The sequence below is a fragment of the Phyllopteryx taeniolatus genome, unplaced genomic scaffold (assembly GCF_024500385.1).
Source record: "Phyllopteryx taeniolatus isolate TA_2022b unplaced genomic scaffold, UOR_Ptae_1.2 contig_26, whole genome shotgun sequence".
Taxonomy (NCBI): Eukaryota; Metazoa; Chordata; class Actinopteri; order Syngnathiformes; family Syngnathidae; genus Phyllopteryx; species Phyllopteryx taeniolatus.
The window spans coordinates 114,176-136,719 of record NW_026903184.1 but is presented as its reverse complement, the minus strand read 5'-3'; the positions used below and the strand labels follow the sequence as shown (position 1 = coordinate 136,719).

General features: G+C 42.6%; 1 protein-coding gene across 11 annotated transcripts in view; it reads left to right on the top strand.

Moving 5' to 3' along the window:
• pacsin3 (protein kinase C and casein kinase substrate in neurons 3) overlaps window positions 1-22,544 on the top strand; it is a 102,804-nt gene that overhangs the window by 69,598 nt on the left and 10,662 nt on the right. For all 11 annotated transcript variants that reach the window (XM_061765139.1, XM_061765138.1, XM_061765140.1 and 8 more), the window contains 2 exons: window positions 1,070-1,190; window positions 2,931-3,073. In XM_061765139.1, the coding sequence (XP_061621123.1) occupies window positions 1,070-1,190; window positions 2,931-3,073 (264 nt within the window). The remainder of the gene's footprint in view (window positions 1-1,069; window positions 1,191-2,930; window positions 3,074-22,544) is intronic.

Below are 22,544 nucleotides of genomic sequence, written 5' to 3'. Positions count from 1 at the left end.
ATCTGTTTGGGATGCCTCCCGGACGCCTCCCTGGTTAGGTGTTCCGGGCAAGTCTCACCGGGAGGAGACCCCGGGGACGACCCCAGGAAACGCTGGAGAGACTATGTCTACCGGCTGGCCTGGGAACGCCTCGGGATCCCCCCGGAAGAGCTGGATGAAGTGGCTGGGGAGAGGGAAGTCTGGGCTTCCCCGCTAAAGCTACTGCCCCCGTGACCCGACCTATAAGCAGAAGAAAATGGATGAATGGACGGATGGCTGTCTTTAGTTTGATGCTGTTCAAATTTACCCCATTGAAAGCAATTTCATATAAATTTCCGTAAAAGAAAAAAAATAAAGTTACTACACCTCTCATTTTACCAGATGGCAGTGTTTTTCTTTCTAATATGTTTTTACTTAATATAAGGAGCCCGGCATACATTAGGTTAGCACCGACATGTTACTGAACTAGTTTAAGCAGCGGCATAAGAATATGTCCTCATGAGGCACAAGGCATACTCAGTTAATGTTCTCATCAAGCGGTACAGAAAATTGATGGATGGACAGAATATCTTCAGCCTTTTGCATGTAAGCAGCTGCAGCAGCAGCGTGTTTACTAAGAGGATTGACCTTGCTGCCTGTTGCCCCCATGAGACCAAAAATAAGTCATTTCTAAGGTTCAGATGTACAGGAGATATTCTTTGTTGCCACAGGATTTTAAGTTGGCATTACAGTGGCCTTGTTTCCTCAGTTATAGGTTTACTTACAAACAGCGGTTCAGTTACAACTTTGCCAGAAAACTCTACGTGCTGTGGATGTCAAGCTGCAGCAGTTGCCAATGTTAGCATTCTCTCTTTCTGAGACTCCACACTAAACTCTTTCTTGCAATAACTGCTAACAAAAGTGCCATAAGCTCAGTACATAAACGTGTCTTGGTTGCGACTTAAAGTACCTTTTCGTTGAATGGAAATTAGCAAAAGGATTAAGTCAGACCAGCCAAAATGCACTGATGATCCAGTACATCATTAAAAATCATCTATAAAGGGTGTTGACTGTGTAAATATGAGTATTAACCTGTCACCCTATCTGACAGTTTCCGAGAGCTGTACAGGGACCTGGGTCAGACCATCCGAGCAACTAATGAGACAGAAGATCTTCGATGGTGGAGAAACACCCATGGACCAGGCATGACCATGAACTGGCCACAGTATGAGGTGAGGACGCACAAAATGCGCCACTTGCATAGGCATGCGAAGAAAATGTCAACAATATTAACATCCAGTCAACAAAATTGTGAAATAAATAATTTGGCAAGCTCATGTTTTTTTTCAAAACACTTATTCATTCGTCTTTGACCTTTTTATTTGTACTGGCAAGTCAGTAGTAGTTTGTGTGTTTGCTTCAGACAAACTGAATCTTAAATAGGCTTTCTGTGAAAGCCCTGTTGTGTTACTGAGTCCTGAGTGGGTCAGTGGAATGTTGGTGTACACTTACATGCACGCACACACAGTTTTTCCTCATATTTTCAATAGAAAGCTACTGAACTAATTACTGATTTTGGACTAGTCTTGTTAAGGCACAAATATTTACAAACTGCAGCCCAAATAAACTAATTTTGAAGATAAAACAAAAGAAAATTGCAGGCTCATCCAGTCAAGGATTGAAACTGAAAGACTGAAATAACAAATATCCTCTTGACTATTGATTTATCACTATCCTAAAATGTCACATTCAATTACTTCGTCTGTTCGACAGTTCCTTTTTTTTTTTAACATGGTTTACCTTATCATGCTGAGTCATAAGCCTAAGGAAATAATTGGAAACCGCTCTTCTATTTTATGTTTGCAGAAGAACTTGACAAATCATAGACAATAAGCAGACCTAACATTTGCAGATGCACATAGCTCAGACAACAAAAATCATGTGTAATTTATAAAAACAAACAAACAAACTCTGTTTGACAGCAATGTACAGTAGGTTAACAGAATTGCTTGTATGTATTCTCATGGTCATGTCATGTTTTACGTCTCGTGGCCAAACGGAATTTGCAAAGCAGGATAAATTATCCCCCAAAGGCCAATTTGGAAAAATTGGTGTAAAACAGTCGTGATGAACGACTGTTTGAATGATACATTAGTTTTTGAGGACATGCCTCAGGACATTGTACGGAGCTTAAAAAATAAATCAGACACAGATTAACGAAATTACTCAAAAACAATGGTACAAGGGATCATTGGTTCATGACAGAACTACGTTCCTATGGGTGCAACCCAAATTTGTATCTAAGTTGGAAGGTGCTGTAGTTTTACCATTAACCTGTGCTATCACAGTAATAAAGTCATTCATTTAAAATAATAATAATAATAAAAATAATAATTGGTAGTTACTGTCCAGTAAATATTTGTATAATTTTTTTTGTTTGTTTTTGTTTTTGTTTTTGTTTTTAGGGTGTAAATATATAACAATCCAATGAGAATAGTAACTGAGTATGCCTTGTGCCTCATGATGACATATTCTTATGCCGCTGCTTAAACTAGTTCAGTAACATGCCGGTGGTAACCTAATGTATGCCGGACTGCCCTAAACTGAGGGGCCCTTATCTTAAGTAAAAACATATTAGAAAGAAAAACACCGCCATCTGGTAAAATGAGAGGTGTAGTAACTTTATTTGTTTTCCTATTTGCCAGGGGTGACCCTACCAGGGGCGTGAAGCCCCAGACAACTTAGCTCCTAGGATCATTGGGACACACAAACCCCTCCACTACGATAAGGTGACGGCTCCAGGAGGGGCAAACTAAAGACAGACTCACAAAATATCTAGTTAATGTAGAAGCGCATTTGACCAGTCTGACAGTCAGACAATCACTTTTAGACCAGGTTTAACAAAAGAGATTTATTTTAATGCATTATAAATGTAAAAAAAAATGATTTAATCTGCATGTGTGCACATGCAGGAGTGGACTCCAGAGACAAGTTGGACCATCAGCAGGAAGGAGCGAGGTAGACATTCTGACGACAAAGTAGTCACCCTCACCAACATCGTTTCCTCGGGAGGAAATGACATCCCACCTAGTCCCATCACCCAGAATGCTATCAGGTACAAGACAAGCTTCACCTTCTGCATAACAAATGCAAAATGAATGTGAAGAATAGCACTAAATTAACGGGAACATCAATGAAATGTAGAGACTTAATTTTTCATATATATATATATATATTCATCCATTTTCCGTACCGCTTATGCTCACTAGGATCGCGTGCGGGCTGGAGCCTATCCCAGGTGACTGGGCGAGAGGCGGGGTACACCCTGAACTAGTTGCCAGCCAATCGTAGGACACATATGAACAAACAACCATTCGCACTCACATTCACACCTACGGGCAATTTAGAATCTTCAGTTAACCTACTATGCATGTTTTTGGAATGTGGAAGGAAACCGGAGTACCCGGAAAAAACTCACGCAGGCACGGGGACAATACACAAACCCCACACAGGCGAGGCCGGATTTGAACCGGGTCCTCAGACCTGTGAGGCAGACACACACAATGAATTTAATTCATTCCATGACCATGCTCTTATCTCAAAAACTATCTCTAGACATATTTCTCCATCTCTCTCTCTCTCTCTCTCTCTCTCTCTCTCTCTCTCTCTCCCCCTCCCTCGCTCCCTCTATTGCTCTCCCTGCGCTCGCTCAACCCCCACATCCCTGCCCTCTCTGCTTCTGTTCTGCAGGAAGGCTGTGTGTGTTGTCAGCAGTTCAAAAACTTTTATTGTATGTCTTTTACAAAAAACACTGAACAGTACTGCATTGTTTACAAACACTGTAACAACATTTGCAGCCCACATTACATTCAGTTCTTCTTCAAATAATGTTTTGCGTACCGATCGATCTGCTTTGAGTGATTCCTCCACATCAAATGCTCGGGGCATGAGCTGTGGGTCGTGATCGAAAAACAAGATAGGCAATAAAAGTGGCCGAACTGAGTTTCCTCTGCAGGGTGTCCGGGCTTTCACTTCTAGATAGGGGGAGAAGTTCGGTCTTCCGGGAGGGGCTCAGAGTCGAGCTGCTGCTCCGCCATATCCATAGGAGCCAGATGAGGTAGCACGGGCATCTGGTTAGGATGCCCCCTAGACACCACCTAGAAATGTTCTGGGCACTTCCCACCGGGAGGAGGCTCTGGGAACGACCCAAGACACGCTGGAGAGGGACTACGTCTCCCAGCTGACCTGGGAACGCCTCAGGATCCCCCCAGAAGAGCTGGATGAAGTGGCTGGGGAGAGGAAAATCTTCCCTTCCCTGCTTAAGCTGCTGGTGTGGGCTATCGGCGGGTAATTACACGGCATTTACAGTGGGTGCGGAAAGTATTCAGACTCCATTATATATTTTAGTCTTTGTTACATTGCAGCCAATTGCTAAAATGTTAATTTTTTTCCCTCATTAATGTACACATATTGAAAGAAAAACACGGAATTGTTGAAATTTTTGCAGATCTATTACAAAAGAAAAACTGAAATATCACACAGCCGTAACTATTCAGACCCTTTGCTCAGTATTTAGTAGAAGCACCCTTTTGAGGTAATATAGCCATGAGTCTTTTTGGGAATGATGCAACAAGTTTTTCACACCTGGATTTGGGGATCCTCTGCATTCCTCCTTGCAGATCCTCTCCAGTTCTGTCAGGTTGGATGGTGAACGTTGGTGACAGCCATTTTCAGGACTCTCCAGAGATGCTCAATTGGGTTTAAGTCAGGGCACTGGCTGGGCCTTTCAAGAACAGTCACGTAGTTGTTCTGAAGCCACTCTTTCGTTATTTTAGCTGTCTGCTTAGGGTTATTGTCTTGTTGTGAACCTTCGGCCCAGTCTGAGGTCCTGAGCACATGGAAAAGGTTTTCGTCCAGGATATCCCTGTACTTGGCCGCATTCATCTTTCCTATGATTGTAACCAGTCATCCTGTCCCTGCAGCTGAAAAACACCCCTACAGCATGATGCTGCCACCACCATGCTTCACTGTTGGGACTGTATTGGACAGGTGATGAGCAGTGCCTGGTTTTCTCCACACATACCGCTTAGAATTAAGGGGTAAAAGTTCTATCTTGGTCTCATCAGACCATAGAATCTTATTTCTCACCATTTTGGAGTCCTTCAGGTGATTTTTAGCAAAGTCCATGCGGGCTTTCATGTGTCTTGCAATGAGGAGAGGCTTCCGTCGGGCCACTATGCCGTAAAGCCCCGACTGGTGGAGGGCTGCAGTGATGGTGGACTTTCTAGAACTTCATCCCATCTCCCGACTGCATCTCTGGAGCTCAGCCACAGTGATCTTTGGGTTCTTCTTTACCTCTCTCACCATGTATATATACATATATATATATATATATATATACATACATACATATATATATATACATATATATATATATATATATATACATACATACATATATATACATACATATATATATATATATATATATACATACATATATATATATATATATATATATATATACATACATATATATATATATATATACATACATATATATATATATATATATATATATACATACATACATATATATATATATACATACATATATATACATACATATATACATACATATACATATATATATATACATACATATACATATATATATATACACATATATATATATATACATATACATTTATATATATATACACACACACACACACACTATATTGCCAAATGTATTCGCTCAACTGCCTTGACTCACATGAATTTGTGATATCTCATTCTTCATCCATCCATCCATTCTCAACACCACTTATGGTGTTCAGGGTCGCGGGGCGCTGGAGCCTATCACAGCTGACTTTGGGCGATAGGTGGACTACACCCTGAACTGGTTGCCATTCAGTCGCAGGGCACATATAGACACGGGAAACCAGTTGCACTCACATTCACACCATCACTGAGTGGGAACTGAACCCACGCTGCCCGCATCAAAGTCAGGCAAGTGTACCACTACATCAGTGACTCCATTCTTAATCCATAGGGTTTAATTTAACATCGGTCCACCCTTTGCAGCTATAACATCTTAAACTCTTGTGGGAAGGTTTTCAACAAGGTTTACGAGTGAGTTTATGGGAATTTATGACCATTTTCCCAGGAATACATTTGTGAGGTTACACATTGATGTTGGACGAGAAGGCCTGGGTGTCACGCGCTACTATAATTCATCCAAAAGTGTTCTATAGGGCTGAGGTCAGGATTGTGCAGGCCAGTCAAATTCATCCAGACCAAATTCTCTCATCTGTGTCTTTATGAACCTTGATATGTGCACTGATGAACAGACATGTTTGAACAGGAAGGGACCATCTCCAAACTGTTCCCGCAAAGTTGGAAATGTCCACAATATTAGCCCCTGAGCTTCAGTGAAAGGAACCCTGAATGTTGCAGCATGCCAAGATATTTTGGAAACAAATGTTTTTCATTGACATCTCTTACGTAACGTCTTCCACTATTTAATATATCACTGTACTTGACCGCATTCATCTTTTCTTCGATTGCAACCAGTCTCCCTGTCCCTGCAGCTGAAAAACACACCCACAACATGGTGCTGCCACCACCATGCTTCACTGTTGGGACTGTATTGGACAGGTGATGAGCAGTGCCTGGTTTTCTCCACACATGCCACTTAGAATTAAGGCCAACAATTTTTATCTTGGTCTCATCAGACCAGATGATCTTATTACTCACCATCTTGGAGTCCTTCAGGTGTTTTTTTTTAGCAAACTTCATGCGGGCTTTCATTTGTCTTGCATTGAGGAGAGGCTTCCGTTGAGCTACTCTGCCATAAAGCCCCGACTGGTGGAGGGCTGCAATGATGTTGACTTTCTAACACTTTCGCCCATCTCCCGACTACATCTCTGGAGCTCAGCCACAGTGATCTTTGGGGTCTTCTTTACCTCTCTCACCAATGCTCTTCTCCCCCAATTGGTCAGTTTGGCCAGCTCTAGGAAGGGTTCTGATCGTCCAAAACGTCTTCCATTTCAGGATTATGGAGGCCACTCTGCTCTTAGGAACCTTAAGTGCAGCAGAATTTTTTTTGTAACCTTGGCCAGATCTGTGCCTTTCCACAATTCTGTCTCTGAGCTCTTCAGGCAGTTCCTTTGACCTTATGATTCTCATTTGCTCTGACATGTACTGTGAGCTTTCCTAATTAAGTCCAATCAGTATAATCAAACACAGCTGGACTCCAATGAAGGTGTAGAACCAGCTTAAGGATGATCAGAAGAAATGGACAGCACCCGAGTTAAATATGAGTGTCACAGCAAAGGGTCTGAATACTTATGGTTGTGTGATATTTCAGTTTTTCTTTTTTAATAAATCATCAAAAATGTCAAATTCTTTTTCTGTCAATATGGGGTGTTGTATGTACATTCATGAGGAAACAAATTAACTTAAATGATTTTAACAAAGCGGCACGGTTGCCGACTGGTTAGAGCGTCAGCCTCACAGTTCTGAGGACCCGGGTTCAATCCCTGGCCCCACCTGTGTGGAGTTTGCATGTTCTCCCCGTGCCTGCGTGGGTTTTCTCCGGGTACTCCGGTTTCCTCCCACATCCCAAAAACATGCATTAATTGGAGACTCTAAATTGCCCGTAGGCATGACTGTGAGTGCGAATGGTTGTTTGTTCGTATGTGCCCTGCGATTGGCTGGCAACCAGTTCAGGGTGTACCCCGCCTCCTGCCCGATGACAGCTGGGATAGGCTCCAGCACGCCCGCGACCCTAGTGAGGAGAAGCGGCTCAGAAAATGGATGGATGGATGGATTTTAACAAATGGCGGCATGGCGGCCGACTGGTTAGAGCGTCAGCCTCACAGTTCTGAGGACCCGGATTTAATCCCCGGCCCGCCTGTGTGGAGTTTGCATGTTCTCCCCGTGGGTTTTCTCCAGACACTCCGGTTTCCTCCCACATCCCAAAAACATGCATGAATTGGAGACTCTAAATTGCTCGTAGGTGTGAATGTGAGTGCGAATGGTTGTTTATTTGTATGTGCCCTGTGATTGGCTGGCAACTAGTTCAGGGTGTACCCCGCCTCCTGCCCGATGATAGCTGGGATAGGCTCCAGCACGCCCGCGACCCTAGTGAGGAGAAGCGGCTCAGAAAATGGATGGATGGATGGATTTTAACAAATATCCTGCCACAAGTGGAGGAGTTCAAGTATCTCCGGGTCTTGTTCACGAGTGAGGAAACAATGGAGCGGGAGATCGACAGGCGGATCGGTGCTACAGTGATGCGGACTGTATTGGTCTGTCGTGGTGAAGAGGGAGTTTAGATGAAGGGCGAAGCTTTCGATTTACCGATCGATCTACGTTCCTACCCTCACCTATGGTCACAAGCTGTGGATCATGACTGAAATAACACGATCACGGATACAAGTGGCCGAAATGAGTTTCCTCCTCCAGCGTGTCCGGACTCTCCCTTCGAAATCGGATGAGAAGCTCGGCCATCCGGGAGGAGCCCAGAGTCGAGCCGCTGCTCCTCCGCATCAAGAGGAGCCAGATGAGGTAGCTCGGGCATCTGGTTAGGATGCCCCCTGGAGACCTCCCTGGTGAGGTGTTCCGGGCACGTCCAACCCAGAAGCTGGAGAGATTACGTCTCTTGGTTGGCCTGGGAAACGCCTCGTGATCCCCCGGAAGAGCTGGACGAAGTGGCTGGGGAGAGGGAAGTCTGGGCTTACATGCTTAAGCTGGTGCCCCCGCGACCCAACCTTGGATAAGCGTAGGAAAATAGATGGATGGAAAGTAAAGGTGAACTCCAAGGTCAAGGTACATCTTTGTCAGATCGCACCATCCGCATCCGATCGCATTGTTTGATCCAAAGTGGACTTCATGGAATACAACCAAGAAGGACACCACTGTTGAAAATAAATCCTAAAAAAGCAAGACTGGAATTTCCTAAACTGCATGTTGACAAGCCACAAAGCTTCTGGGAGAATGTCCTATGGGCAGACGACACAAAACTGGAACTTTTTGGCAAGGCACATCATCTCTAAGTTCACAGATGCAAAAATGAAGCAAACCAAGAAAATAACAGTGTCCCTACTGTGAAACATGGAGGAGGCTCTGTTATCTTCTGGGGCTGCTTTACTCTCTCTTTCACAGGGTGTCTTGAATCTGTGCAAGGTACAATCAAAATCTCAAGACTATGAAGGTATTCTAGAGAGAAATGTGCATTGTCAGAAAGCTTGGTGTCAGTTGCAGGTCTTAGGTCTTTCAACAGGATAATGACTCAAAACACACAGCTAAATACAGAATGGCTAAGAGCAAAACATTGGACTATTCTGAAGCGGCCTTCTATGAGCCCTGATCTAAATCCCATTGAACATCTGTGGAAGGAGCTGAAACATGCCATCTGGAGAAAGCACCCTTCACACCTGAGACAACTGGACCAGTTTGCTCCAGAGTGGGCCAAAATACCTGCTTAGAGGTGCAGTAGTCTGATTGAAAGTTACAATTGTTTGATTGCAGTGTTTGCCTCAAAAGGTTGTGCAACAAAATATTCATTTACGGCATCGTCATTTTTGTCTAGGCATGTTTCATGAGTTGTTGTTTTTTTAATTCTGTTGTGAACCACAATTCAGAAGCAATGTCTGGTTTTCATTTGGTTAATTTTCATAACATTTTTATTTATTACTTTTGTCAAATTCTAGTTACTTATGTGACCACTCTGGGGTTTTCTTTTATTAAAGGAGGGGTACCAACAATTTTATTTGCACCTGTACATGAAAAAATCACGAAACACAAATTGTACAAATTGTATGTGACAAATGATGAAATACTCTCTTTGTTATATTAACCAGTTTTTTTTATGATTTGTGACAAAATTTGCAAAAGAAGAAGCCATGGTCATTTGCTTTGGTGTTATTTCTGTTGATGTTTTATGGGGTATAAGAGGAGACATGGACATGCGGAGTTTGAGGCATTCTTCACTTTTTCGTTGATGTCATTTTAGCTGGTGAAACAAATTTGTGGTACTGCTACCTTTTGGAGGCAACGGTTTTGCAGCACCATATGTTGCGGATGTCCGTAGTTTGTCTTCCTAACAAAATGCAAACCACTTTCACTTTGACTTTCTTTAAGACCCAGGTTGTCTGTCAATTAACATCTCGAAAGAAATTGCCTCCTCTCTTTACTTTTTTTCACTCTCTCTATGCTGTTCTCCTTCCTCTCGATTAAAAAAAAGCATGCTCAAAGCAATTTGGAATTTAGCTAATTCGAAGAAGTTTAATTTAACTTTGGTAAAACGTTAAATATACTTAATACAATCCCAATGAAGTTGGGACGTTGTCCATCCATCCATCCATTTTCTGAGCCGCTTATCCTCATAAGGGTCGCGGGAGTGCTGGAGCCTATCCGAGCTATCTTCAGGCAGGAGGCGGGGTACACCCTGAACTTGGTTGCCAGTCAATCGCAGGGCAAACATAAACAAACAACCATTCGTACACACATTCACACCTATGGGCAATTAAGACTCTTCAATTAACCTACCATGTATGTTTTTGGGATGTGGGAGGAAACCAGAGTTCCCAGAGAAAACATGCAAACTTCACACAGGCGGGGCCGGGATTTGAACCTCGGTCCTCAGAACTGTGAGGCAGACGCTCTAACCAGTCATTCACCGTGCCGCCTGGGACGTTGTGTTAAACATAAATAGATAACAGAATATCATGATTCGCAAATCATGTTCAACCTATATTTAATTGAATACACTCCAAAGACAAGATATTTAATGTTCAAACTGAGAAACATTATTGTTGTTAGCAAATAATCAGTGACTTAGAATTTTATGGCTGCAACACGTTCCAAAAAAGCTGGGATAGGTGGCAGAAAAGACTGAGAACGTTGAGGAATGCTCATCCAACTCCTGTTTGGAACATCCCACAGGTGAACAGGCTAATTGGGAACAGGTGAGTGCCATGATTGTGTATAAAAGGAGCTTCCCTGAATTGCTCAATCATTCACAAGCAAAGATGGGGCGAGGTTCACCTCTTTGTGAACAAGTGTGTGAGAAAATAGTCGAACAGTTTAAGGACAATGTTCCTCAATGTACAATTGCAAGGAATTTAGGGATTTCATCATCTACGGTCCATAATATCATCAAAAGGTTCAGAGAATCTGGAGAAATCACTGCATGTAAGCGGCAAGGCCGAAAACTAACATTGAATGTCCGTGACCTTCGATCCCTCAGGCGCCACTGCATCAAAAACCGACATCAATGTGTAAAGGATATCACCACATGGGCTCAGGAACACTTCAGAAAACCAATATCAGTAAATACAGTTCACCACTACATCCGTAAGTACAACTTGAAACTCTACGATGCAAAGCAAAAGCCATTCATCAACAACACCCAGAAACCCCGCCGGCTTCTCTGGGCCCGAGCTCATCTAAGATGGACTGATGCAGAGTGGTAAAGTGTTCTGTGGTCCGACGAGTCCACATTTCAAGTTGTTTTTGGAAATTGTGGACCTCGTGTCCTCCGGGCCAAAGAGGAAAAGAACCACCCGGACTGTTATGGGCTCAAAGTTCAAAAGCCAGCATCTGTGATGGTATGGGACTCTGTTAGTGCCAATGGCATGGGTAACTTACACATCTGTGAAGGCACCATTAATGCTGAAAGGTACAGGTTTTGGAGAAACATATGCTGCCATCCAAGCAACATCTTTTTGAAGGACGCCCCTGCTTATTTCAGCAAGACGATGCTAAACCACATTCTGCACATGTTACAACAGCGTGGCTTCGTAGTAAGAGTGCGGGAACTAGACTGGCATGCCTGCAGTCCAGACCTGTCTCCCATTGAAAATATGTGGCTAATTATGAGGCGTAAAATACGACAACGGATACCCTGGACTGTTGAATAGCTGAAGCTGTACATCAAGCAAGAATGGGAAAGAATTCCACCAACAAAAAACTTCAACAATTAGTATCCTCATTTCCCAAACGTTTATTAAATGTTGTTAAAAGAAAAGGTGATGTAACACAGTGGTAAACATGAACCTGTCCCAGCTTTTTGCCATAAAATTAATGACGATTAATGAAGTTAATGATTATTTGCTAAAAACAATAAAGTTTAACAGTTTGAACATTAAATATCTTGTCTACATTACTCTTAGCTGCTAGAATGCGAAACTCAGTTGCGTGATCTGACACACTGCGCTTGCCTTGTTGTAAGGTGACAAGGGAGCGAGCTGCCTCACGATCTGGTGTGGAATACTGGAAAATTTGCTCCATCTTCTTTATGAACGAAGCCCAAGAATGACGTGGGGGAATTGCGGCTCCATTCAGCAGTAGCCCACAACTCCGCACGACCAGTCAGGTGGGAAATGACAAAAGCGATTTTTTCCCACTTGGTGGGGAAGGCAGCTGCCTGCAGATCAAAGTGGAGTTCGCACTGAGTGATGAACGGCTTAATATTCCCAGAATCTCCAGAGAACCTCTCCGGTCGAGAGAGCTGTGGGCAGACAGCAGTGGAGGTGGCAGGTGACTGCTTCACATGGAAACGTTTGTACCGTGGCGGTATCGGGTGTTGTTCCAACTGGTTCCTTCTTCTGAATCATTTTCATAAGAACTTCAAACTGTGAGGCCACCTGTCTCATCATATTGTCCTGATGCTCTGACAGTCCCTCTAGATGAAGGTGGAGGGCAGCAAGCTGCTCATCCTGCTTCGAGAGGTGTTGACCCTGCACTTGAAGGACTTTGCGCACCAGGTCTGAGTCTGCTGGGTCCATTTTATGGCCAGTTCGTTCTGTCATGAACGGAACAGAGGACAGGACCCAAAAATGCACGACTCCACTACAAATGGACAGTTTAAAAAAAGAGAGGTTTAATATACGGGCAGAGGTCGGTACACAGGCAGGCAATCCGAAAAGGCATCAGTATCCAAAACATGAGGCAAAAAGGCAAGTTCGATTATCGGAACAGGGTCTAGTCTTACTGTGAGTCGGTGACGTGGAAACAAGGAATGCTGGAACGCGACGACAAGGTACAACGAACTGGCGACTAGAAAGAATGAGACACGAGGTTAAATGCAAGTGGTAATTGGGGGGAATGAGGCACAGGTGGTGAACATGGTCTCAGGAGCAGGTGTGTACGAGACAGGGGGAAGACAACAACCAGAACACACACCCATGAGAGTTGTTTGAAGATGCGTCTCACATCCTGTTTGTCGATGGTTAACGCAGAAGTCAGAGGTGTGATTGTGGTCGGTGGTCCGGCTGGGTGGGTGTGGGGTCTGAAAGTGTCCTTTTCAAATCTGCAGTAGAAGGTATTCAAATCGTTGGCTAGTGTGCTATTTTTCTCAGCTTGGGGGGATCGTCACTTGTAATTGGTCAGCGATTGGAATGCATGCCAGACTGATTTAGAGTTGTTAGCGCTAAACTGTTTTTCCAACTTTGCTGCATAGTTCCTCTTTGCAATGTTAATTTATTTAGTCAGCTGGTTTCTTGCTCGATTATACGGGGCCCTGTCCCCGCTTTGATATGCGTCCTCCTTAGCTTGGCGAAGTTGCTTAAGTTTGGCAGTGAACCACGGCTTGTTGTTATTGAATGTGCGAAATGACTTTGTTGGTACACACACCTCTAGGATGTGAAGTGTCCATATATTCATCCAGGCTGCCAGCTGAATTTTCAAAGACACTCCAGTCTGTGCAGTCTAAACAGCTTTGAAGTTCAGTCTTTGCTTCATTGGTCTACCTTTTCACTGTTTTCACTGTAGGCTTCGCGCATTTAAGTTCTTGCCTGCATGTCGGTATTAAGTGAATTAAGTAGTGATCAGACGAGCCCAGTGCTGCACAAGGTTTGGCACGGTATGCGTTATTTAGCGTAGTATAGCAGTGGTCTAAAATGTTATTTTCCCTGGTAGGACAGTCGACAGTGTATTTAGGGATTTCGTGGTTGAGTTTAGCTTTGTTAAAGTCCCTGAGAATCATGAGGGGTGAGTCCGGGTTTTTTTTTTTTTTTTTTCCCAATTTCGTTTACTTGTTCGGCGAGGATTAGCAGTGCGGCAAGTAGGACAGTTTAACAGACTTCAGTAACAAAATCGCATTTCGTCATTTGCGATATAAGGATCACAAAAACACGAGTTTAAGAATCTTTTCGCTCTGGATCAACAGTTTGTCAGTCCCGAGATCCCCTCTGCTGTTCCTTCACTCTTTTAGTAACTCTGAGGCAACTCCTTGTCTGAGACTCACCACGGTTTTCTTATTGTTATTGAATACGGAACCTTCAAGAGGGATGAATTTTCCTTGATCTGCCAAATACAGCCTGCGGGTCCAAATTGTCAGGCTGTTGCTATTCGCATTAGCACATAAATTCTATCTTTTGGGAGGCGAAAACCAGTGGGAGTCTGGTTGATTGGTTTACGTATCTTTTGTCTTTGTACCCAGGTCGAGTGGTGGTATCCCATGAAACTCTTCTGGCCGGCCATTTTGTCCCTTGAGGACCAAAAGGCTGGGCTTTGTCTCTGAGAGCCTTTATATACGTTAAACTATAATAAACACATTATTGAAACATTTGTCCGCATAACATCTCATGGAAATAGAGAGTTCTTGTGTAAGACTGTCTCCATCACAAAAAAATTACTGTACATCTAATCTTCTAAGTAACATTTTGTAACAGCCATACAAGTGTAAAAACATTTACCGCTGACAAAAGGAAACTCAAATTACCCTTGAAAGTGGTGTTGGGATAGCCTATGTTCCAGTCTGCATTAAGACTCATACATAACGAAACAGCTTTAAAACATTTTAAAAAAGCAGTATTTACCAACAAAATTGGGGTAATGTCTTCTTCTATGGGAGATAAGCCAAATACTGTAACATGAAGCTTGTTTGGGGGATTGACAAATCTGAAGAGGAGGTGTGTTTTTTGCATGAGCGAGCACGTGGGGGAACATGAGGAAGCAATAAAGTGTTCAGAACAAATAAATATTTATTTTTTTCTTAAAGGTCAGAGGAGAAAGATGTTAAAAAAATTCTTGATAACTCTAGAACCCCTTTACAAACCACATCTGCCATTTCGAAGTGATTAGATAGCAGATACACAGCAGTTAAATCGATAAATATGATTCAGAATGTGCCTTCTGCTTTTTGCATTTAGTGCCTTCCGGTCTTTGGCTCTATCCGGCACTGTCGCGTAACACTACCCAAACAGCCTGTTCATTCGGCTTTGTGTGCTATTGTTCCATGCTGCTGTTCCCGTCCTTGTATATTTGTTGTCGTGTGATTTAGTGATTTCACAATGGTTTATTATGCGGCATTTGGTTGTACAAATGATTCAGTTAGTGGCAAGAGTTTCTTTGGCTTTCCAAGTGAAAAAGGAATACATGCAGATCATTTCGAACTGGCGTGTTTTGAAAAAGACTTAGCAGAAAGCATTGGATACACAGGTGTGGTTAGGCAGAGGATGAAACCAGCTGTGATGCCAACTATTTTTCCTACGGCCACCTCTCAACCGCCAGCGAACTAAATCTCGCAGCTGCCATGGTGCAGCGGTGAAGCGGTGAGGATTTCCTTGTATATACCCACGACTCTATTATGGTTATATTGCACTGGGCATATAAGAATACTGCATACTATGTAAAAGCTTGTGCCATGTCACTGAAACATATATGAATACATATGTATAGTTGTGCTAAAAAATATTGGCACCCCTGGGGTGCCATTATTTCTAGCCATGACTATATAGAAAGACGTTTTTTTCCCCCTCAACTGTCTGACCCCATGAGCATGCCTGTTATATTTTATTCTCTATGTTTCTATCGACAAATGAGGATGCTGGAGCAAGAAAATTATGGACTCTCTTTTTCTGTTGTACAGCTGCTACTTGGCTGCTCGTCGTCGTCACTGTCAGGTTCCGACCTCCTGATCGGCTCAAACGTACAGTTTGAGCCGATCATATTCCAACACGTTGCTCGGCATTGCATATAGAGTGTAGCGCGCAGTGTTTGGCAATTGCAACGTCACGTCATAGGGCACATATAAACAAACAACCATTCGCACTCACATTCACTCATGTTTTTGGGATGTGGGAGGAAACCGGAGTACCTGGAGAGCAGGCACGGGGAGAACAAGCGAGGCCAGGATTTGAACCCCGGTCCTCAGAACTGTGAAGCAGATGTGCTAACCAGCCATCCACCGTACCGCCGCCAAACAAACACTTGTTTTATTTTTACTCTCTAACTAATGTTTTTGTTATTTCTCACACTTTAACGCTGGGAGAGTTTGGTATGCATAGCGGGGTAGGTAGCTGGTGAGATGAGGAGGAGGGGATCAATGTACATTAGTACAATTGTTAGGTCTAGCTAAATCTGCATTTAGACTATTATACATAACGATACCTCTTTAATACTAAAAAGCGTGTTCATCTGAACCATGGGAAGATTTAACCATCATTTGGATTTCGAGAATCTCAGCAAGCGAGCGTCGGTTCTTTAAGGTAAATACACACTTACGTGGTGGCACGGTGGACGACTGGTTAGAGCGTCTGCCTCACAGTTCTGAGGACCGGTGTTCAATCCCCGGACCCGCCTGTGTGAAGTTTGCATGTTCTCCCCGTGCCTGCGTGGGTTTTTTCCGGGCACTACGGTTTCCTCCCACATCAAAAAAACATGCAGGGTAGGTTAATTGAAGACTCTAAAATTGCCCGTAGAGGTGAATGTGAGTGCGAATGGTTGTTTGTTTATCTGTGCCCTGCGATTGGCTGGCAACCAGTTCAGGGTGTACCCCGCATCCTGCCCGATGACAGCTGGGATAGGCCCCAGTGCTCCCGCGACCCTTGTGAGGATAAGTGGCTCAGATAATGGATGGATGGATACACTTACGTGAGAGTTTGGAGAAGGAGGAGGTTGAATGTATACCGCAGAGCGACCTGGACTTCATGCTGGAATCATTTAACAGCAAATGCGATGTATTTGTCCGGGTCCTGGTGCTATGATTGCCAGAAATGGACTGAGAGGATGGCTGTGTTCTCGGAAAGAATCTCTGCCCTGGCACAACAACATGGGTGTGAAAAAGGACGAATGTTGTTGAAACAGTGTTACCATTTCATACATTAATCCGCCCAATTAGAAAGGTATCATAAAATACACTTTTCAAAAACCGGGATAGCCGTAAGTTTAAAGTAAGTTTATATCAAGTATATTATTAAGAACTGAGGGGATGGTCTGATTCAATTTTTAGTGTATAAAGAAGTTAAACCATTGATAACTTTCACAACTGATATAATTCCCTAACCACAAGTGAATTCAAAACCAAACTGTGAAGCAACAAGCGAGTGGCTGAATCCTCATATATATAAAATTATATAATTATATATACATTATATATAATTATAATAATACAATTATGATATACATTCTGACTTACTAATGTCCATTGTTCAATTTTGTTTGGGATTTTTTTAAAGGTTTTTTTCCCTTTTTAACGTTTAAAAGTACTATTCTATAATTGGCAATTGCAAAAATATGACTACCATGTTTCTCACATCTCCTGTGTTTTACCAATAGATCTATTATTCAAATGGTATTTTCTAACTACATGCTTCTAGCAACAAATGTTAGCTTCATCTTTCAAGATTTTTTGGGGGGATTTTTCCACCTCGACTTTAAAAAAACAACAACAGTATTTTCAGGTTACTTACAAAGATGGGTTAGATCCATCTCATCACAGCGAACCTAACTAGCTATTATTTGTTGGATCTAATGGGCCCTTAACTAAAACCAACAAGTGTTGTAATGACAGAAATATTCTCCTTGCCTTTGAGCTATAAATTGTTATAACAATACGAAGACACTTAGGGAGTACTCATATGAAAATGAATACACTTCTGACCACGACTGATTGAACATTCTTATTTTAAGACAATGCTTTTGATACTACCCTTAATTTACGGTTATCATATAAAAAGTGACTGTATTGTTATTTTAGCTATAAGGTATTACTTTGGAAATACTGAAATGTGCACGTTCACGCACTGATTAAGAAATAATGAAATAGAAGTTACACAGCGGCGGCACGGTTAGAGCGTCAGCCTCACAGTTCTGAGGACCCGGGTTCAATCCCCGGCCCCGCCTGTGTGGAGTTTGCATGTTCTCCCCGTGCCTGCGTGGGTTTTCTCCGGGCACTCCGGTTTCCTCCCACATCCCAAAAACATGCATGAATTGGAGACTCTAAATTGCCCGTAGGTGTGAGAAGCAGTTCAGAAAATGGATGGATGGAAGTTACACAGCAGTTACTCAATACTCGAGTAGTTTTTGTTTTAAGTATTTATTAGAAGGACTACTTTTTACTTTTACTTGGGTGAAATTATTCTAAAGTACCAGTACATACTGTTATGCGAGTACAATTTTTGACAACTCGATCTACTCAGAGATATCCTTGAGTCTACCTAAAAGTATGAAAAGTATCTTTTGTAAAACACAAGACACATAGACAGTTAATTGTAGCCTAGCTGCGGAAAGAATAATCCAAGACAAAACTGCAACAGGATGTAATATTTTCATCTTTTTTATCATTAGAATATTTGCTCATTTATGTAAACAGTGCACAGAAGTTAGTGTGTTTCATCGCAGACTAGGACTATGTCGCGCCCAATTTAGCAACATGGGTCATGACTCAACTACCTCTTGGAATGCTGTTGGGCCATAAAATCACATTCGTAGTATTTTCTTCTGACTAAATGAAGAGATGGTATTCTAAATATACTGTAGCTATGGTACACAATCTTACATTCTATGTCAAAATTCTGTAAAATCTCGATTTATGAATAATTTTTTACATTTGAAATTTCCTGCAAAGGAACCTGCTGTATAATGTTAAACCATGTTTTATCAGGTTTAAATTGTTGTTTACCTAATTTAAGACCCTCAGATTGAAACTTTACGAAATCTAGCATTAGAGGCGCTGTTTCAACACACATTGCTGAAAGAAAGCAGTATCTATGTCTGTATATACTGGACTACATCTCTGGGAAACTCTCCCCTTTTATTCGGAAATAGGAGCTTTTGCACCAACCAACTGAGGAACTTTGAGTTCCTGGTAGCAAAAGGTTCCTGTGGCCAATGTGGTTTTTGTTTCACTCGCACTTATTCGTTCAGGGTAGCTGCAGCAAATGAGGCTGATGTTGCTCATTAGTGACACCTACTGGATAAAAAAAGATTTCAAGCTTTCAGTGTCTTATTTTATATCTTAATCTAAATATTTTTGATACCTTTAAAACGTAATCCTTTATCCAGGTGGGGCAATTGAGAACGGATTCTCATTTGCAATGCCAACCTGGCTGCAGACGGCCTTTGAGGTAGGGAGTTTTATTATGTACAGGTGCATTTCAATAAATTAGAAAATATTTATTCTATTTTATTGAGATGACATCCCTAAATAGAGTGTGCAACAGAAACTTGCAGATGACTATAGAATCAGAATCATCTTTATTTGCCAAGTATGTACAAAAAAAACACAAGGAATTTTTCTCCGGTAGTTGGAGCCGCTCTACTACGACAACAGACAGTGAATTGACAGAGAACACTTTTGAGACATAAGACAAAAACAGTCACTGAGCAATAAAGGGTTGCTAGTTAGCTGGGGCTCTACTCTGAGCCCCTCCCGGATGACCGAGCTTCTCACCCTATCTCTAAGGGAGAGCCCGGACACCTTGCGGAGTAAACTCATTTCGGTCGCTTGTATCCGGGATCTTGTTCTTTTGGTCAGGACCCACAGCTCGTAGGTGAGGGTAGGAATGTAGATCGACCGGTAAATGGAGAGCTTCGCCTTTAGGCTGAGCTCCTTCACCACAACGGACCGATACAAAGTCCGCATCACTGCAGACGCTGCACCGGTCCGCCTGTCGATCTCTCGTTCCATTCGTCCCTCACTCGTGAACAAGACCCCAAGATATTTGAACTCCTCCACTTGGGGAAGGATCTCATCCCCGACCTGGAGAGGCCACTCCACTCTTTTCCGACTGAGGACCATGGTCTCAGATTTAGAGGTGCTGATTCTCATCCCAGCCGCTTCACACTCGGCTGCGAACTGCTCCAGTGAGAGTTGGAGATCACGGCTTGATGAAGCCAACAGAACCACATCATCTGCAAAAAGCAGAGATGCAATACTGAGGCCACCAAACCGGACCCCCTCTATGCCTCGGCTGCGCCTAGAAATTCTGTCCAGAGAAGTTATGAACAGAATCAGTGACAAAGGGCAGCCTTGGCGGAGTCCCTGATGTCCACGCGATGTTGCAGAGGCGTGTCAACGAGGAGAGCCCTACAACATCCAGAGCCATTAGGAACTCCGGGCGAATCTCATCCACCCCCGGGGCCTTGCCACCGAGGAGCTTTTTAACCTCCTCAGTGACCTCAACCCCAAAAATAGGAGAGCCCGCCTCAGAGACCCCAGACTCTGCTTCCTCATGGGAAGGCGTTTCGGTGGAATTGAGGAGGTCTTCGAAGTATTCTCCCCGACTCACAACATCCCGAGTCAAGGTCAGCAGCAGTTTTGGGAACTGTGCTTTGTCTGGTCCCTCACCTAGGACCTGTTTGCCATGGGTGATCCTACCAGGGGCGTGAAGCCCCAGACAACTTAGCTGCTAGGATCATTGGGACACACAAACCTCTCCACCACGATAAGGTGACAGCACAAGGAGAGGTATTTTTATTCCTTATATGTAATTGAATATTTAACTTGTTTCTATATGTATTTGCTTCTCTTTTGCTTTTTTTGCTGTCTCTTTCCATGAAAAAGAAAAACACATTGCAAATATTTATTTGTGAACGGAAAGTCCACCCCCCCCCTGCGACCGACTGGATTGGATGGAACTCAGCATTCTTTCTCCTCCAAACAAAACACGTTGAGTTAAAAGTTTTATTTTGGTTTCATCTGACCATATGACATTCTCACAATCTTCTTCTGGATCATTCAAATGCTCTCTAGCAAACTTCAGACGGGCCTGGACATGTACTGTCTTAAGCATGGGGACATGTCTGGCACTGCAGGATATGAGTCCCTGGCGGCGTAGTGTGATACTGATGGTAACCTTTGCTACTTTGGTCCCACCTCTCTGCAGGTCATTCACTAGTCCCCCCATGTGTTTCTGGGATTTTTCCCCACGGTTCTTGTGATCATTTTGACCCCACGGAGTGAGACCTTGCGTGGAGCCCCAGATCAAGGGAGATTATCAGTGGTCTTCATACATGCAAAACGGTTGCCTTTCGGCGAAATTCGCCGTTTTGAACTCAAGATAGGTCATTTACGTGAATCGTATACCTCCGCTGAGTTTTTCCCTGGTGGGTGGGGGGGGGGGGGGGGGGGGTGTCTCTGTCATCATAGGTTGTTTCGTTCTCCTTGAACGCTGACAGCTATATCCATTCCACACATCCACCATCCACACACAGATGTAATAGTGAATATTACTCCGCGGCGGACTAATATGCATCAGCCTGAGGTTCCGCCTGTGCGCTCAGGATCTGCTTTGGATAAGTCACAGGAGTTGACGAGACTAGAAAAAACACTTCCGCCGCTTCTGCTGTTAAGAAGTAACGGTACTTTTACTCTGTTACAATGATCTGAATGTCGCTTGCTACTTTTATTGATCTATAATTAATTATTTAGCAACTATTTCGTGCATGAGACGACGACTTCGACGTCCGCATCGAGCGCTGTTTGCGCCAATCCAGTTTAAGCGCTCGTGATTAAGTCTAGTTCACCAATTAAACGACAGAAGAAAGTCACATGACCTCACACATCATCTACTATTGGGCTTCCCGGGCATAGGTGTTAACACAAGATAAGCCAGCCCGGTTGATTGTCGTGCCTATGTGGCGGCCATGTTGGGAAGGTCGTCGTTACGATGAAGGCAACGGTGCGCTACTCGTGTTTACATTTAGATTAACAAAAACAACAGCTTTCATGTATTGTAGTATTTGTCTGGCACTGTCTGACCAAACATGGATATTGCAGCTCATTTATAACTTTAGAAAACACTGTGCAGTAAATTGCAGTTTTTTGTTGTTGTAATTTTTACTGTGCATACATACAAACACACAAAGCAACATCAGAATTTGCACATTCACATTTTATTTTATATATATATTTTTTTTTTTTATTGATGTTCATGCTGTGGTTAAAAAAACAAAAATAAGAAGTTATTCACGATTTACTCTGCACTTGATTAATTATTTCACTGTGTACTTTTTACTCTTACTCAAGTAATTTTTTGGAGGACTACTTTTTACTTGTCACATTATTGTCAAGTAACTGAACTCTTACTTGAGATGTTTACATATATATATATATGTATATATATATATATATATATATATATATGTATATATATATATATATATATATATATATATATATATACATATATACATACATAAATTCTGTCGCTCATTGTTAACATAACCTATCATTAAAATTATAAACCACTTTGTCTTTGTCAATGGGTGAATTTACAAAATCAGTGAGGGATCAAATCATTATTTCTTCCACTGTACATGATTCCTATCCGTCATAACGTCAATAAAAC